Here is an 18,796-nt window from a genome sequence, read left to right on the forward strand (position 1 = left end):
AAACTGCATTCAGCACATATTACAACGCTCCATAACAGAAGAGTCCAGATGCTAAAATGGCTGGCTGATACAATTTTTCTTTTTCAACAATGGGAATGTCTTTGCACTCTTTACAATTAAAGCTGCAGTTGGCAAGATTGTTTTGATCATATTCACTCTAACCGACACTATGCTCCGACAGAACAACAGAAATCAGCCGGTTTTAGAACAGCCTTATAATGGCAGTTCCCTCCTACAGGAAGATTGGAATATATTTTGTCAAGCTCCAACTGATCTTTATAACAGACCTTTTAAAACCTATAAAGGTAAAAGTGGTCATATAAAGCGTATAATAAAAATACAAAATGGAAAGGGTGGCTAAGTCGGTTGTAACAATAACTATTTGCATATTTTTCCCAAATCCTTGTTTAGGTGTGGGCCTGAGTTTTGTTAGCAAACAGGAAATGTTTAAATTACATGACAGGAAAACTGTCAAGGCCGGAAGTGCAACCAGCTGTTGGTCAGTAATGATTTGGGTGTATCCAGAAAAGTACTTCCCAAGTCCAGTCATCACCTCACTTTGCCCCCTAGTGTACATTTAGAGTGAGACACTCATACTCCTGCTGTATCTTTACAGCTTTGTAGTGCACTGAAATGAGAATATTTAAAAAAAAAAAAAAAAAACATCTAAACTTCTTTAAAAATCATTTATGTTTTGTACAAACAGAAGTTAGAACATCAGGTAGATCACATACATCTACATAAGGCACAAAGTATTCTCTGTACAGATCAATACTTGGGGGCATTTTTCCTGAGGCAAAACTGTCCAAGAAGCAGAGCAGCTTAAGGACAATGTGTGGACAGGCAAAGGCTTATTGAAATTATTGAAAAGAATTTATCTTTCCATTAATATGGGCTGTGTAGACTGCGTACCCTACTTGATGTTAAAAAGACCTTTCACAGTGATAAATAAAGATTGGACCATACATATTTTTGCCAAATAAATTAAGGCAAAAAAATATTTAGGAGTTCGGACATGTTTCATGACGCAATACACATTTAGGGGAATATTTTTGCTCAGTGCTGCAAACCTTTCTCCAGTGGTGGATGCTTCTTTATTGCATCTTTCAAATATTCAGACATTTAAGAAAATATTGACCTAATCATACTGCACCCATCACATTTACATAAATGAAATGAACAAAACACACAAACGTACAAACAGTAAAAAACAAATGTGATTAAAAATCACAACTCTTCCTTATGTGCTTTGGAGTCTGTGGTCTTCACCTGGGCTTTCTTTGAATCAGGTGCTTTTTTTGCAGCCTTCTTTGTGGATGTACTCTCTTTTTTGTCCACCTGTTTGGGTTTTGATTTGTCCGCCTGTTTGGGTTTTGATTTGTCCACCTGTTTGGGTTTTGATTTGTCCGCCTGTTTGGGTTTTGATTTGTCTGCTTGTTTCGTTTTTGTTTTGTCTGCTTGTTTCGCATGTGTCTTGTCTGTCTGCTTTGGTTTTGTTTTCACAGCTGTCTTTGGCTTGGGCTTTTCGCCTGTTTTGGATTCCTTCTTGTCTTTTGCTGTGTCACCTGTGCTTTTTACTTCAGGAGCAGCATCACCTGTGCTTTTTACCTCAGGAGCAGCATCACCTGTGCTTTTTACCTCAGGAGCAGCATCATTTTGAGCAGAAACTGGGGTCTCTGGCGTATCTGTCTGTTTTTCAGCCTGCTGCGCCACTTGTGCAGTGGTTTGCTCCTCTTCCTTTGAAACCTGTGCCACCTCTGAGCCATCAGGCTGTGCTACAGGTCGGGAGTCATCAGCTTGTGTCGGCGTATCTGCACCCTTGTCCTCCGGTGTGCCTTGGAACTCCGCATCCACAGGAGAGGAGAGCATGTTCAGAAGCTCCTGTGCTTGGATCCGCTCCTGGGGAGGCAGTACATCATCAACCATAATGGTAAAGCTAATTGTATGAGGAATAAGGAGGATAAAAACTAATGACGTAATGTACTACAGTTCATCATGGGTTAGTCAATAAACCCAATTTAATGGAGTTACCTTTTCTTCATGGCGAGGGTCTAGAGTGAACCATAGGGCAACCGCACATCTCTGGCCTTTGGTGACAGCTTTTACCCCATGTGGATTCTCTTTTCCTGCACCAAAGCCCACAACACGACCACACGTGGGTCTCACAGTGGCCTGCAAACAGGAAAGTCCCCAAGTTGGAGATTACAAGCGGAACAAAAGCAGGACAGCAAACTTTAACCTCAAGTAGATTCTGACACTTCCATATCGTTTCATTTCAGGGGCTCAAAAATGCCGGAATAGTGTAGATGAGAGGCAGAAATGTGATTAAAGTGTTCCAGATTCAAACGAAAATAGAATAGTGTGAATATAGCATTAACCACTAAAATGTTTTCATTTATGAGACAAAGACTTGTGAAAGGCACTTTTGTTTAGCTCTTTACCTCTTGTGACATTCTAACCACCACAACTCCCAAGTACAAGAAAGATTATTGTGCTTCTTTAGCTTCCTGTGAACTGTCTGGAAGTTACTTACAGTGACAGTTTTTCCATCCATCTCTGTGAAGATAAAATCGCCTCCCTCAAAGTCATCATTCAGATAGAGGATAGCGCTGAAAGACAGTATTACTGCACATGAATACCACATGAAAACAGTGAGGAGCGGGTGGTGCAGACTGATTCTGGAAGAGGCGTAGTCCTGTGGTACCTGTAGTCTCTGTGTGTGTAGGCTGGAGGCTCTTTGACACACTCATTCAACTCTGAGATCAGAAGGCAGTTGTCTGCATGCACAGCGTGGCTCAGGTCATTGCGGTCCTCCTGTTTCTCTGTTTCAGGGGAAAACACAAGGAATTAAACATCCGCTGAGGGTATGAAACAATATCACCATCAGCATCCACCATTCAAATGTACTGTTAATGAGAGATCCACTCCATCAAGCAGATAGCAGCAACTGCTAAAATGCATTATGACTCTTCTGTGCTGAATGACTAATATTTAATCATTATGGTTTGAAGACAAACAGCTCATCTCTGACGTCTACTTAGCTGACAAGAGGTGATGATGATTTCACAGTCTGCCAGCAGAGGGCGGTCACACTCACCCTCAATAGCAGTGCGGCACACCAGATGGGAGTAAGAGAAGTATAGCGTGGTCGGCAGGTGGAAGTAAGACTCTAAGATCTTGCGGACTTTTTCGCTAAGGTCGAAAAAGACACGAGCACTCTTCAGAGGAACCGTGCCATCCTGGCCAAGCTGAAATATAAAGATTTGATTTTCAAATCCATTATCTTTGAGAATGTTATGTCCTGTTTTTAATGTTTTTTAAATGCCTCAAAAAGAGGCATTCCCTGTGAAGCTTATGGTGCAGACTGTTGTTCAATCTTTGAGGTTAGTTGTAAAGCAGTTACCTGAAGTGCCTTGAGCACGGTCACTCCTTGGAACATCTCACTAGGGGAGTGTGGTGAGGGTTTGCCATAGCCGTCCCCGGTCTTAGCTGCAGCCTGTCAAATATAGGTGAGTGACTGATGTTAAGAGTCTGCAGGGATTAACTGTCTAGAAAAGGGTGTGAAAACGGACTTCTCTGTCAAGAGACAGATTTTTATTTTACCTCCAGAACACACTTACCCTAACGCATGCAACTACTAAATCGCCTCTCTTGCCAATAGATTTTTTTTATGTGTGTCACTTTAACGGTTTTGTGCTGTTATGTTTTTATGTGGTTTAATATCATTTTATGCTGTGAAAGCTGTGCATTGAGAGAGATTGTTGGAGCTTGTGGATGCTTGTAAACAAATGTCCAGGTAAACAGATAATAAAGTGATGAGCATGCAGTTTTACAAAACAAGTTACAAAACAGTTTACAAAACAATATGGCATAATGACCCCGACGCGCCAGTGGAGGGGTCTTGTTTCGCCCTGAAGGGACTTATTTTCCCATGATGACCGGCGTTCTATACATTATCCCGCTTATTATACGACTACTTGCCAAAACGAAAAAATAAACTCCATGATATGTCTCTTTACACTTATTTGTTACCATTTCATCGTGGCTTTTGCTGAGAAACATTACATTACATTACATTACATTACATTTAGCAGACACTTCTTGACCAAAGTGACTTACATATGTCAGCTATATTACAAGGGATCACATTGTCCCCGGAGCAACTTGGGGTTAAGTGCCTTGCTCAAGGGCACAACGGTGGAAGCCGGGAATTGAACTGACAACTTTCAGGCTACTGCACGCTAGCCCAGCTCCTTAACCACTACACTACCACCGCCCCGAAACAAATAGTTCGCACACACGCTGAACTTGAATCAAACATTCTTTAGAACACAGCTGATCAACCGTCTGCTTTCACTTTTGAATGAAGTTCCAAGCACAAACTCCGTTGCCATTGACAGCGGTCATTCTTGTTTTCAGAGGTCCTTTCCCAAGAAATAATGACCGCTAGAACTTTCGGAAATCCCATTCAAGTCAATGGAGCATTCTACTTGCATTGTGAAGAGCCGTATAATAAAGGTGCTATAAGCGATGTAACAGGGTTTCTAAGCTAAAACATTTTTTGTCCCATACAGCTAACATCACCTCACCATCTGCTAGCTGCCTGTGCCCTGAATACACTGTAAAAAAAGCGGTCTCCGTGGACAGCCTAGGCTCTAAAAACGGCCACGAAACAACTTGGGCAAACCTTGCCCATAAAAACAAACTGTTCCAGCAAATCACTGACGAGATGCGCGCTTGGGAGAGTTTCAATTGCACGGGAGGGAGGGGGAGGGAGAAGCGAGCTAGCTCTCTGTTTTGTTTGAAGGTCAACAGAAGTGACATTACCCTGCATCCCTTAAGAGACAGACACTTAGTGGTGATATAGCACATTGAGTGTGTCAGGAGCCCATGTCTGGTGTTGTGCTGACTCACGTTGGAGAGGCGGTGCAGCTCACGGCACTCATCGTCTGTGATGACCCCATCCAACTGCACTCGGTCTGTGCCATTCAGCATGTTTGCCGTCATGGTCACTTTGACCGAGTCAAAAAGCACAGATTCTGCAGGGGGTGCTACAGGCTGACTGTCTGCTTGAGGAACTGTTTGAAGTCACATATGAAAATGCTTTGTAATGGAAAAAAGTCAATGCATTGCAGAAATGGCTAAATTCACACTGTAAGGGTAAAGACATTTAGTTCTTTCTGGATTACAGAGGGAATTCTCACCATCGGACACAATCTTGGTGAGGTCTGATGAGTCCTTGTTCTTCTCCACTACAAGGGTCTCAATCTCCTTCATTAGGTTTCCAATCTCCTCTGTGATGCGGGCAGCTGTCTCACGGTCATTCCTGGCACATGCAAACAAGGAGACACACTGACTGGTGTATACTTTGCACTATGCATGCGTCTTCAAATATTAGCCTTTTGGAATTATGCTGCCCTCTTAAAAGAAACCTTAGGCCTACTTTCATATACAGTACATAAAATGTACAAATTAAGTAATAAATTATTAGCAAGAGGCTGCCATTTTAACACTTATTACATAGCCCCAAAACAGCTCCTCAAAAATAAATTCTTGAGTAGGAGTTTGCACATGCAGCAAACTACAACTACAACTGTACTTAAACATTAAACATGAGTATTGTGTTTATAGGTTCTATTTCTAGTATGATGATTGCTCATAGTTCTCATCTATGAGCGTAAGTGCAGAATGAGAACTCAGGATGAATTGTGTAAATGAAGGTTGTGATAGTTCAGGTTCATACTTCTGCTTTTCCCTCAATTTCACTGGCATAACCTCAGCTGGTGTCCAGGGGTCCTGAAACATAAATTATCACTGTTAAGTGAAGGTCAAGGTAAATGGAACATCACACCACTTTTTAAACAATCCAAAGTAAATGGAACATCACACCACCCAAGAATCACATAAGTAACTGCTCAGACACATCTAGTTTGTTTCACTCACTGGATCCACAAAGGTCACTCCAAATATTTCATAGCCAAAGTACAGGAGCTCCTTTTCCAACAAAGACTTCTTGATGTACTGTTTGATCACCTGAAAGATTAATAACATGAAGTTAGCCCTGTGAAATGTTCCGGCAATTCATTTCAATGTTTTAGTCTTCGTATGAACAACTCTTGCACTGAAGGTGTGAAATTCTTTCATGGTAAAACAAAAGCACTTTATTTTCAAACAATATGCAAATATACCGTAAAATCAGCATACAAATCCAGTACAGAGCAGTTTGTGGAACTCTTCAATAGTGCAAAACTAGTACCTCTCTTTCATGTATGGCCGCAGCATTTTCCTCTCCGACAACCACAGTATAATATGCCAGGTTCTGCTTCATAACCTCATCCTCAGGATGAAATAGGAGGTAGGTTTTAGCACACTCAACAGCCTTCTCATAGTTTTCACCTGGAATTCAGTCAACAGAGACAGTGAACCACTATATCATATTTTCATCATATCAGAGTTTTTGGCAATACTGTGAACCCATATAACCAAAAAGAAGGAGACAAATCCATAACAAACTTAGACATACTGTTGAAGTAGGTGAACTGAAGGTAATTGAAGAGTGATGGCAAGAAGTCCTCAAACGGCTTGTCTTTTCCAGAAGTGGTAGCCAGCTCCAGTACACAGTTCTGTTTGCAGTTCAGAACTTGCAGGAAGTGATCTGAACATGGACGGATAATACAGTCCATTAGTAAAACTATCTAGAAAGATAGATAGATAGATGTAAATGTAAATCAGGTTTCTAGGCCAAGTATACTGGCGTATACAAGGAATTTGGTCTCTGCATTTATCCCATCCGTGAATTAGTGAACACACAGAGCACACAGTGAGGTGAAGCACACTCTAACCCAGAGCAGTGAGCCGCCTTGCTACAGCGGCGCTCGGGGACCAGTGAGGGGTTAGGTGCCTTGCTCAAGGGCACTTCAGCCATTCCAACTGGTTGGGGATCGAACTGGCAACCCTTCGGTTATAAGCCTGAAGCCATAACCAGTAGGCCACGGCTGCCCAGATAGATAGATAGATAGATACTTACTTTATATCCCAGGGGAAATGAAGGCATCCCATAGCTTATATGATGCATACAGAACAAACTCACTCATTATGAGGATGACAACACACTTGTGTCTATCCACCAGAGTCAAATTCCAGGCAGGAAACTTAAACTCTGATCCAGTATGCACAAGTGTAGGAAATGCAATGAGATATTATGGTAATAGTATGTATCCATGGAGGTAGTGCAAAATGTGAACAGTGCAAAATGATTACCGGTGCAAGAGTAAACTAATATGGATTTAACAACACAAATTCTTAATAATTTTATAGTAAACAAACACTCAAAACCAAAAGTATTGGGTAATATAGCCAGTACAAGACACTCTTGAATGAGCAAGATCAAACAGAACAAATACTTAGTGATCTACCACCTGGCAACACTTAAAATTTACTTGAAGGAGGACATACAGGTCACTGTAATTTGTTATTTTCAGTTTTTCTCTAATAGGATGCTGGATTGAGGGTATGTCCACCCTAATATTATTAACAAAAAATGGATGGCATAATAGAGGATGAGGATCCAATCAGAAGGAATTCCATTAACTTGCCTGTCATTGCTTGGAAAAGGTCCGCTTTGTACTCCATATAGTTGTAGCCATCATAGTCATACGATCCCTCACAGAGGGCACGACACTCCTCATAGGCAGGGAAGAACTCCTCCACAGCCTTTTCCAAGTATGAAACAGCTCCCGCAAAGTTGTCCGAACTGTACAACTTCTTCCCATCAAGGAAGGCAACCTAATGGTAAATAAGCAACCAAGTGTGACAATGTTTATAATGTGGACACTGATGAATTTTGAATGTTCTGCACTGGCCCGTTTCAGTCAAGTAATTTATGGTAATTCATTGCGATTATCTCCTTTGTGGCAACAACCTCTATCATTTATGTAGTTGCCGAACTGATGAAACAATCACATTGTTATGTTGCTACAAGTTACATTTACACACTTATACAAAAGGATATTTGAATTATATTACACTTAAGTGAAGGCATAATGTAACATTTCATAGTTTTAATTAAACAAACACTTTAACTAACTAACCATGTGTGGTGGAGCCTCCAGATCTTTGAAGTCACTCTCCTGAACTCCTGCCATCAACTTGTAATAATCCAGGTTCTGCTTCATCTCCATATGGTCAGGGTTGGCCAGAAAGAATGTGTGCGCTGCAGACACTGCTCTGTCAAGCTTTTTGATCTGCAGAGTAACAATTCATTGATAAACATAACTGCTGTTCCAAGGTTAAGAACTTTTGTTGTTATTTTTTCCGATATGTTTTCAACATTTCTTTTGCCAGGTCGTGGGTAGGATATATTGCCATGAACTACAGGGGGAACAGATTGGGTCTCATTAGGGATATTAATTTAGAATAAGAAAAATAATTTGTATAATGGGCAATGGCCCCAGGAGTGATTGACAGATTGATGGGCTTTGGTTTGAAATCTGACAAATTGTAAAATTGTGACTTTTCTAATGGTGGAGTGGGAAAGCTCATTCATAAGCCATAACATGGTGGAGAGACAAATGACACTCAACTAGACCAGTCTTATCAACATGATGCTTTTCACAATGGAGAAGACAATGCTCCAATCATTCACACAGTAGCCTAAAATCTCGAAAAATCGGTAGGCTACAAGCTTTATGCATGCGCGTGCAGACTCCACCTTAAATACGTGGCACTGGAACGGTTTCTGGGGGTTGGGAACACAACAAATAGATGAGCCTTGAGGCAATTTAGCTTACTGAATAAGATTTGTATAGCCTCTGGGCTGAACCGTTAACAGGTTTGTGCAAAAGCATGGACAACAATCAGACAACATTAAAGACGAAATGATACATTAAACTCACAAAACACGAATGCCAGTTCTGGGGCTCAAAGTAGTAGCCTAAAACACATCCATGTCTTAAATAGGCTATGCATTTGACCCACATTGTTAAATCCATGAAACACCATGTCAACTCGTCTTATTTAGTTCTAAATCACTTCGTTTCTTTACCTTGAAATAAGCGACTTGTAGGTAATTATACGGGGTCCTCTTCCGAAATTCAAGCAGCGTTTCATCGCTAACATCGTGAAGTGTGTACGGTCCCAACTTCTCACTCTCGCAAGAAGTTATGCAGTCGGCCCGTTTTAATATTGACTGAAAGAAGCCTAGGTCTTCGATGGACCCAGCTCCGGGTATGGCAGGTCCTATGCCTGGAATACCTTCCAGAAAGGCTGTCTGGTTAGCGCATGCAAGTCTGCATTGAGCCTTGATTTTCCTGACTAAACCCTTATTCTTTAAAGCTCGCTCCATGTTCAGGATGACTGTCATCCAGTCCCCTTTGTAGTACGCTTCCACTGCGTTATCAAACAGGAGGTCGTAGGGCTCCGGGATGGTACTGCCATTGGTTTGTGCATCTGACAAACTATTATTCAGATATAATATTGTAAGGAGCACAGATACAGTCCTGAAAGACATCTTGAGTCACAGGGCCTCTGCAGCACCAGAGCGGACGTCCAACACGAGAGGGAGTCGGAGCATAGAAGGAACTTCTCACACAGCGTTGGTGAGGGTGGAGCTAGGAAAGGACCGCAAAGTGGTTCCAAGTATAGGTCCCTGGCTACTTGTATGAAAATGGAAGGACAAACTCTGTAAAAATAGCAGATGATGACTACTGTTTTGTCTTCATTATTACTCTAATCCCAATCCCATAGAGACTATGCCTACTAGGAAGACTAGGCTAAGCAATTATATGTTGTAGCCTGTAAAACCTACCATATTGCTCGTTTTAAAATGTGTTAGGGTTTTTTACATCATGTATGTGTGTGAACATAACAGTGATCTTTATTGACCTTCCAGTTCCAATATAAACCACCAGGGACCTGATTGGAGCTCCCCAGTTAGGCTATATGGGTTGTTAATGTTTGTTCAATAACCAGTCAAATTATATCTCTTCCTTACAGTGCTCCTGAACCAATGTGTGTTGACTGGCTGGTTCATGGCTTGGTTAGAGTCATGTCTCCCATTTAGAGAGGACTTGGTATGAAGACCAGAGTAAAAAAGCCAGACTAGGTTTTGCTAAAATACATAGGCCTTTTATGAGGTCACACATCCTTTTAGAGAAATGTCTAATGGACTGGTGAGACAAAACTTAAGCTCATTAGCAAGTGTTCAAAGACGAACAATTAGCATGCTTAAGAAAAGAACACCATACCTAATTTGAAATATAGTAGAGGCTGGGTTATGTTTTGGTGCTGCTTTGCTGTGTCTGGCCCATAGTGGCTTGAATCTGTGCAGGACACAATGAAACCTATACACTAGAAGGCACCCTAAAATTAAACATACAGCCCAGTATGTGTAAGGTTTACAGTGTAAAGTGCCAGAAAGCTCAGCTTCAGTAGGCCATTGGCCTTCCAACAGGTTAATGATCCAAAACACATAGCTAAAAGCATTCAATAATTGTTGAGGAAAAAATAGTGGACTATTCTGAGGTGGCCTATGAGTCCAGACCTAAATCCCATTTAAATCCCAAAGATATGAAACATGCAATCTTTTGTGCAATGCAGTTTCTTCATGTCCTGTAATAATATTGCATCCCCTGCATATGAACGGCAAATAATTCCTCCAAAACTGCCGTTTTGATACTCAGGAAAATGCATTTTTGACATATGATGTATGAAGTAGTGCAGTTATGTTTGTAAGAGAACTGCCCCATTCAGTGACATCTGTAAAGTATGCCTGTAGAGTAAAGTATATGTAGCCTATGGCACACACACACAAACACACAGGTGTGTAGGTCTCAATTTCCTATCATTTTGATTACACTGCTACACTAGGATATAGTGAATATAGGCTATACAATTGTGTTTCTTTGATGAGTTGTCTGGGTTTCAACCCTTGAAATGAACTAGTATCTGCAGAGGTATCAAAACAACGTTGTTTTATTTAATATCCTATTTTATCTCAACATCTATCTTAGGCCTACTCTCTAGTAAGCTAGGCCTACATAGCTCCACAGTACCTTCTTCAATTCCTATATGTTCTAATACTTTCCACAGTCTGAGAACTCCAATGAGTTTTTACGTTTAGCCCGCATAGGTTACAGACTATAACATGTGGAAAAATAGTATTTCACAACGTTGAACAATTTCATAAGATGTTATATGAGTTTTTACACTCAAATGACTTATGCAAGCGATTTAGCGGTACCATGTCAACGCCTGTTGTAATTGTTAACTTTATGTTGGCACCACGCAAATGTATTCATGCATTATCTGCATGTCTAAGTGCACTAACCAATTTCATATTTTTATAAGTATAGATCAAGCATTCTAGACGTTCAGAAAATACATGCCCATTCATCGAAACATTTTGTGCAGGCAATAATGTGGCATACCAGTTAAAGAGAAAAATCGTCAGGACCCCGAAACGCCCACAATGTTACTGGTTGCTTGCAATGTTACAAAATCCTAGGAGCAACCAGGAGTAACAAAGTTGCTGTTTCTTGACTTGTAGCATATTTGAGCTACATTGTCAGTCAGGAGTGGGCAACAAATTAACGCATTCGGAAGGGCCAGGATTTAAATTGAATTGACATGGATAAAACAGTCAGCCTGCCAGGTCATCCGGACAAGAGGACAGTGGGTAAGAAAGATAACGTTTATTAGAATACATTTTATTACCTTTACCATAAAGTTATTTTTAGAATGTTTCTTTTCACAAATGCACGTGATGTCGACTCTCTTTGTAAGTCAACGTTACTAATTAACTTTACAACTTTGGCTTTCAGCTTCAGTTACTCCTCAAAGTGTAGGCTAACCCTCGTTAATTACATGACAGCTTACAGACAGTGACAACACTGCATACTAGTAGGTGTAGGCTACTCTTTAAAAGGGTGCATGAGTTGCCAGAAGCCAGTAGGCTAGGCTATCTATGTCTAATTTCTGGGGATTAGTTTTCTCTTATAATAAACCTAAAAAAAAGTAGGCTATGGCTTCGTGATCGACCATTTCAGAAAACTACTAATGTTACCCACTTACTCTCTCAGTAACGCTGGTGGAGTCGAGTAACAAACCGAGTGGGTTGGAGCTTGTGAGTTCCTATCAGACGAATAGGATTGGTGATCCCATGGATTTGGTGTCCCTGGCAGAACAAGTACAGAAGGTAGGCTAATTAGTCACATTTCCCCCCCTGTATTGTTAGCCTATTGTATTAATCCTATAATAATTACCTGTCCTGTTATTTGGGTTTCTAGTCAGACGAATTCGTCCGAGCCAATGCTTGCAACAAATTGACCGTCATTGCAGACCAAATCCGGTACCTACAGGAGCAAGCTCGTAAGGTGAACGAAGTCACATGTCAAGCCAACTACATTCATTGATCATATTGTTTTGTCTAACAGTTTAAATGATGAGTGGGCACTGTTACTTTCTGTAAACATTAAAATGAACATATACTAAATATCCAATAGGCTACACTACTTGACCCTGTACAGTTGTTACAGACACCTCTTTTTTGATCAGGTTTTAGAGGATGCCAAGAAACATGCTGATCTCCACCATGCTGCCTGTAATGTGGTGAAGAAACCTGGGAACATGTACTACCTTTACGTGCGTGAATCTGGACAGCGTTATTTCTCCATTATATCTCCTCAGGTATTCACCAAGTGTTTAATATTCCAAGTAAAAGAAGTGGGGGGGGGGGGGGGGGGGGGGGGGGGGGGTAAAGAAACATTAACCTATGGAAGAGTGACATTGTCTCCCTTCTTTTACTTATTTACAAGTTTGGTCCAGCACTCTAAGAAACTAGACTGAATGAAGCTTGGTCATTTGATATTCCACAATTGATATCTGGTAGTAGCAAGTATATTTGAATACTGACTTCTCACACCACTTACTGTAGGAAAATAATATTGGAGAATCTGTCACCTTGACAATGTGTGCAGTTAAATGGTCATTCATGATCAAAAATACATGGTGCAAAGTTTATGTTTGGTCTAGAGAGATTGTTTTATTTTGCACTTTTACAATAATTTAAGTGTAATCCTTTTTAAAACATTGATATCTATTACTTTGATACACATGAATTATTCTGATTACTTGACTTGATGCATATCTGAAAATTTCCACTTTACGTTTGATCACATTAAACAGTATACAGAAACAAGCCAAATAACACAGGTGATATCATTTGAGCGGGTGTTGTTATGAGATAAGGTAGTATGTTAAGGCAGCATGTTCTTCAGTTCAAAGTCTACATGTGCCTTTGACAAAATAACAAAGCCGGTTTAAAGTGGTATTAACCAGTGATGCTATCATATACTGTCGTCAGTGTATTTCAAGAAACATCTGCTTCAGGCCATTACACTAATTTTGAAGAAAAGGTACACTTTTTTTTGGTAAAAAAATTGAGAATCACAGTTTCAAATGGATGGGACTAACAAGCATTATGGTTCAACGCCATTCTGTTGAGATTTATGATCCATTGTTTTGACATGAGAGTAGAAATATGAGCTAACACCACACACAGCATATTGTGCCATGATGTTAAGATGTGTTTTCTTTTTCTAATTCTTCAGGAATGGGGATCCAGTTGTCCACATAAGTTCCTTGGTGCCTATAAACTACAGTATGATATGTCCTGGACTCCAATAGATGATGTGGAAAAGAAGGATGCAGAGACTGCCATCTTCGAGAAACTACTGAACCAACAGGCTGCACTACCTGCCTGCACAGAGCCCAACTTTGACGGCATTGCCAAATGAGTTTGAGACTTTTTGCCCCCACTAGTCTTAAAATAATGGACCTAAAAGTGGTGGTTATATGTTGAATAACATACATGACCTCTGCTTTAACTTAAGTGACTTGCATGGGATTTTGCATTCTCACCTTGACACCTGATGGATGTGGCTTGACTTCACGCTTTCAGCAAGTACACACTTCATTTGTACAGTACAGTTACTTTCAGTTTCAGACAAAGTGCATATGACCGAGGTTAAAAGTAAAGGTTTACTTAATGCAAAAAGTACCATAACGTAATCTTATGAACTCGTATTTCATAGACACATTATGCAGTGTTTTTATTGATACTGTTTTAATGCTATATTTTCTTTTTTCAATTATTTTAAGGCACAATAAAAAAAAAAGAGAAGTGTTTATCTGTATTCCTAGGCATTCTAGAATTCCATCTCTTCATCTTGCCTGGACCATGAATGAGTGAACAAATGTTTATAGACACACAAAGAACTAGAGGAATTCACTCTTCTCTGTGCCCAAAGTGTTTCTCATGCATATGGCTTTTACTACATGAAAGATAGTCTATGTAGCCTGGCTAACACCAGACCAATTAGCTTTTTTATTATTATTTCCAAGGGGCTTTTAGTAAATTGGTACATTAAACTCTTACTGAATTCTGTCTGAAGTAAAACCTCTTATCAACAAAGGCATTTCATGCAGTTTGTTCTTTTAAAGAAAATATACTGTACAGTTCGTTCAATACTGATGCAATTACTGTCAGCGATTGGTTAATTACACAAATGCTTCAATAGTGTTCTTCTGTTCATCATTGTATACAGCTCGGCCCAATTGGCTCAGCCAAGCCATATACTGCCATGGCCAATCAAAAACAATGGTTACTTGTACTCCCAACATTGCCTCGGGAGTACAGTAGGGTGCCTACTGGATTTAACTTTTCATCAGGACTGGGGTCTGCATCTTTAAGCCTTTTTGTTGGAATGCGTTTCAGAACATTACCACCTGGACTGCAGACGTTTTTGGTTTCTCCCAATTCACCACACAATAGTTAAGACCGTATATAACAAGTTGACATTTATTACTTTACAGAACACAAATGAACATTTCAGTTCATTCATGAAACCACTCAAATAAAGTTACATATTAATAATTACAAAGAGGATTAAAAAAATAAATATTTACAACAAAAAACGTTACCATCACATACCACACTGGCATCTAATCAATGAGGCACATTTTCATTTCTCTGTTATCTTCAATAAGTAAGAGTTGATATGAGGTAACAGTTCCCAGTTGTCAGTTCCTATGTCAATTTTGACAGCATCTTCAGTCAGATTTATCCTAAATAGTATATGAAACCGAGGCGGAAGGAAAAACAAGACCTTGCATTCGCCTATGTCAGATGGATCGGATATTAGGAAGTTTTGGAAAATCTGTTTGTTCATTACTTGAAGGGAATTGTCCTTGCCCTCAAAACAGAATAAGCTTATTGCTGACCTATCAGCTTCTGTGGCACAGATATCTTCCCAAAGGCGGTCAAAAACATTTTCCTTGTAGGAGGATGATGAACCTACAGGTACAGGCATTGGCAAAAAGATGTCTGGGAAGCACACTTTGACATCAGGAAGCTGAGTTTGCCAAGTGAGCCCGTCTTCAGTGCTGAACACTGCACTAGCTTTAAAGCATGTTGGGTAGGGCTGTTTAGGCTTCAGCTTGAGACTTACCTCAGGGGGCTTCCTGTCTCTGAACAGGCATGGGACATGGATGTCGCACATGTCTTCATAATTTGAATCTTTCAGGTCAAAGCTCAAACAGATTGAGAAAAGTTTTTCAAACAAAGGTTCTGTCTCACCTAGGTATGCAAGTTTGTACTTTAGGGTAACTTCTGAGGCAAAATCTGCATCACTAAATTGACTCCTATAATGGTCCAGGACGTTTTCCACTGCAGTGGTGTCCTCTGTGGAGTATGTCACTGGAGGAAAACTGACATGCTGTAGCCTCACAAACTGTAATACTGGCCCTGAGGTAGGGTGTATGGTGAGATGACTGGAGAGCCCTTCTGTTTCAGCCATGATGGCAGACAAAGATCTCACTTTAGCCTGACCTCCTTCCTGACTTTGCACCAACACTCCTGACAGCTTCTCCAATGACAAATTTGTGAGCAAGGTGTAGTAAAACCTAGCATGATCTCGGATGTCTGTGTCATCATAGTGACCAGCCATGTGGTGAAGCAAATCGGCCAACTCAGCTGAGACAGAGGCCTGATTCACACAGGGATGGAGGAGTAGATTGCGACACACCGCGAGAATTGCATTACCTACTTTCCAACCTCCCCTCTCACAGAGGCTAGAGTGGTATAGGACTTTGAGCAGAAAGTAAAGGGAGCTTCCCTGAGGTATCTGTTTCTCCACTGCTGCTCTTTTCAGGATTTTGAGATGCCAGCTGAAGTTCTGCAGAGTCAACTGAGATGGGGGCATATCCACGACCAATCTCTGCAAGCTTTTCAGCAATTTCACAGACCACACGGAATCCTCCATGCAACCCTGAATTCTATCACACAAGTTGATTAAATTTGGAGCAAGACGGCATTGCCTTGAATACAGCTCTGATAACTTCTGAATAAGCACTTCTGGCAGGTTTTCCATTTGAGAAAAGTAAGTAAGGAAAATAAAGACAGCTCTAAATGCCGTCACCACCATTTCCCTGCGACCATGGTTATCAACTATTTTGAGGAGTGCCATCAAATGATCAAATAAGTAGGCCACCCCCTTGCTGTCCTCTCCCTCGTCAGCCTCCAGGTACACCATGCACATGAGTTTCAGACGGCAAAGCATGGTGCTACTATCATTGAATACAGTCGGCAGGAGAGATATTGTAAGGCGAGGTGTGACCAGCACAGGTAGGCTTTCATCTCCCTGGCTGGAGATGGGTCTGTTCTCAGGGAAGTGACGTATACAGTCTATATAGAAGAGCTTCTCTGGGATATTGAGCAGTGGATGCTGAGCCATGCACACAAGACGTTTCAGGAAGAAGTTCTCATCATCAGGACTAAAGAGACTATCAGTGAATGCACTCTTCATCATCAGCGTGGCATGCACCAATTCCACCTGAGCTGTCCCAAACAGCCGCAACAGCTGGGACTTGAACAAAGCAGGGGACAAGGATGGTACCATAGAAACAATATCAACGAGCTCTCTGAGCAAAGCGGCCTGGGACATGGGAGTTAAAAGGTAGGACTCTTCCAATAATGAAGACACAATTGATTTCAACTCTTTACAGTCCACACCTGTCCTAAGCTGTGGGATCTCTTCCATTTGACTAAAGATTGCAGGTGGCAAAGGTTTATGGATAGCTTTCCATCCAAATCCCTCATTTGCACATAGCACTGTCTTTAGATCAGCATTAGCAACTTCTTCCTTTTGACAGAGGAGAAAAACAGCATTCTTGAGGGTCAGTGTGTAAAGAGCACTATAGGCTTGATGAACCACAGTGGTCTCCAGTTGCTTTAATTGATAAAGGGTTTCTAGTCTCTGTGACAACAGTCCTGGGTAACTCATTTCCATTTCCCGTAGGCATTCACAGGATGTGGCTCGGATGGGCTGGAGGGACAAGCCTCCCCTGTGGTCATTGGTGTCCTCAATGGTGTGAAACAGCTGGTCCAGGTAATCCTCTGCCACCTTGGGCTGTCTCTCCATGCAGGTTGTGCAAATGAGGACCGTAGATATGGCTACCATCAGATTGCATTTGAGACTGACAGCTTTTGGTGGCGTCTGGGCCAGAACGGACATCAATTCCAGTGCCGTCTCCTCTCCAACTGAGACCGTGGGGCAGAGGATTGTGGGATGTTCCAGGAATGGAGACAGCAGGAGGACCTCCAGAAATAGATAGAGAGGGGTACTTATCACAACCTCATGCTGGTTTAACTTACTTTCCTGTGTCATTGTAGCATATATTCATAAGAAATTATAAGATCAACTAGGCTGAAATATTATCAGTTACACCAGTCTACCCTGCTAGACTGTAGGCACACTAGACTTTAGGCCTAACTCAATTTGCAATGCTTTACAGTTTGTTATTGTTTTTTTTTTTTTTCAATTTGACTGAACCACTGCACTTTAGTATCACACTAAAACGAGGTTTAATCAACCTATAATGTTCAGGGCTTAATGAAGCCACCCCCAACATTTTGAATGGCTATGAATCAATGATACATAGCTCATGACACAACAAATAAGGTCAAGTAAACTGTAACATGTAATTTATAAGCCTTTATAAAACTTGTCAACAATGTATACCTTTGTGTTATCACTGGCTTTGTCATCTCTCAGTTCGCGCAGGAGTTCCGCCAGGAAGCTATCTGATGTTATGCTGGAGAGGAACTGAGAGGGACTCAGTGAAAATGCAGATATTCTTTGACTCCAGGTTAGGGACGCCATTGCTGAAACATAAATAACACTTTTGAAAGTAGTTTTTAGTAAAGTACTAGTTATCATATAGGTAAACAGTACTAGAGTGCTAGTTATAGGCCTATTATTTAAGAGTTTCTGCAAGTGTCATATTTTATGTGTTTTGACCTAGGTCCAATAGTTACAAGCACTGACATATGGAATGTGTCTAAAACAACAATTTACTTACTATTACTTACTAATACCCTTTAAATAGCGGATAATTGTTTAAAAATCCATATCCAAACTGCACAGCGTTACCGTGGTTTAGGCTACCAATTCTGCCTGGGCATCATGTGATGAAGGTCATGTGATTCTGCGACGATTATATTTTGGTATCGTAAAGGTCCCCACGTATTTCGTTTAAAAATACAGTTGGACTACTTTTCCAATCCAAGACCTGAAATAGGCTATTGTGCCTTACATTTATGTATACATAATTAATTTCTGGAGGGACACACCTTGAAATCGCAACAGCTCAAGCTGTTAGATCCATTTATTTTGAAAGACTTGACTGACCTTGTTTCTAACCAATGCAACTGCAACTCAATGCGGTCATCGTGTGGCAG

General features: G+C 40.8%; 2 protein-coding genes across 8 annotated transcripts; one reads left to right on the forward strand and one right to left on the reverse strand.

Moving 5' to 3' along the window:
• Positions 1 to 672: 672 nt before the first annotated feature.
• LOC121707725 (prolyl 3-hydroxylase 1-like) lies at positions 673 to 18,536 on the reverse strand. Of its 7 annotated transcripts, XM_042090478.1 has the most exons (17): positions 18,078 to 18,532; positions 16,027 to 17,654; positions 9,044 to 9,428; positions 8,091 to 8,243; positions 7,596 to 7,785; positions 6,524 to 6,655; positions 6,257 to 6,396; positions 5,944 to 6,033; positions 5,744 to 5,796; positions 5,205 to 5,326; positions 4,915 to 5,078; positions 3,404 to 3,496; positions 3,098 to 3,248; positions 2,705 to 2,822; positions 2,534 to 2,609; positions 2,032 to 2,172; positions 673 to 1,899 (listed from the first exon to the last, which is right to left on the reverse strand). In XM_042090478.1, exons 1-17 carry the CDS (start codon positions 18,273 to 18,275, stop codon positions 1,228 to 1,230), a joined length of 4,506 nt encoding a protein of 1,501 aa, XP_041946412.1. In that variant the 5' UTR covers positions 18,276 to 18,532; the 3' UTR covers positions 673 to 1,227. The 7 variants fall into 7 exon arrangements, with proteins under 7 accessions (XP_041946412.1, XP_041946411.1, XP_041946410.1 ...); XM_042090477.1 differs by lacking the exons at positions 16,027 to 17,654; positions 18,078 to 18,532 and having other exon boundaries at positions 673 to 1,608; positions 1,639 to 1,899; positions 9,044 to 9,640; XM_042090476.1 differs by lacking the exons at positions 16,027 to 17,654; positions 18,078 to 18,532 and having other exon boundaries at positions 9,044 to 9,639.
• Positions 11,464 to 14,192, forward strand: c4h1orf50 (chromosome 4 C1orf50 homolog). The gene is made up of 5 exons (XM_042090484.1): positions 11,464 to 11,674; positions 12,078 to 12,193; positions 12,285 to 12,371; positions 12,553 to 12,684; positions 13,608 to 14,192. Exons 1-5 carry the CDS (start codon positions 11,626 to 11,628, stop codon positions 13,791 to 13,793), a joined length of 570 nt encoding a protein of 189 aa, XP_041946418.1. The 5' UTR covers positions 11,464 to 11,625; the 3' UTR covers positions 13,794 to 14,192.
• Positions 18,537 to 18,796: the final 260 nt, after the last annotated feature.

Source organism: Alosa sapidissima, chromosome 4, assembly GCF_018492685.1.
Source record: "Alosa sapidissima isolate fAloSap1 chromosome 4, fAloSap1.pri, whole genome shotgun sequence".
NCBI classification, from domain to species: Eukaryota; Metazoa; Chordata; class Actinopteri; order Clupeiformes; family Clupeidae; genus Alosa; species Alosa sapidissima.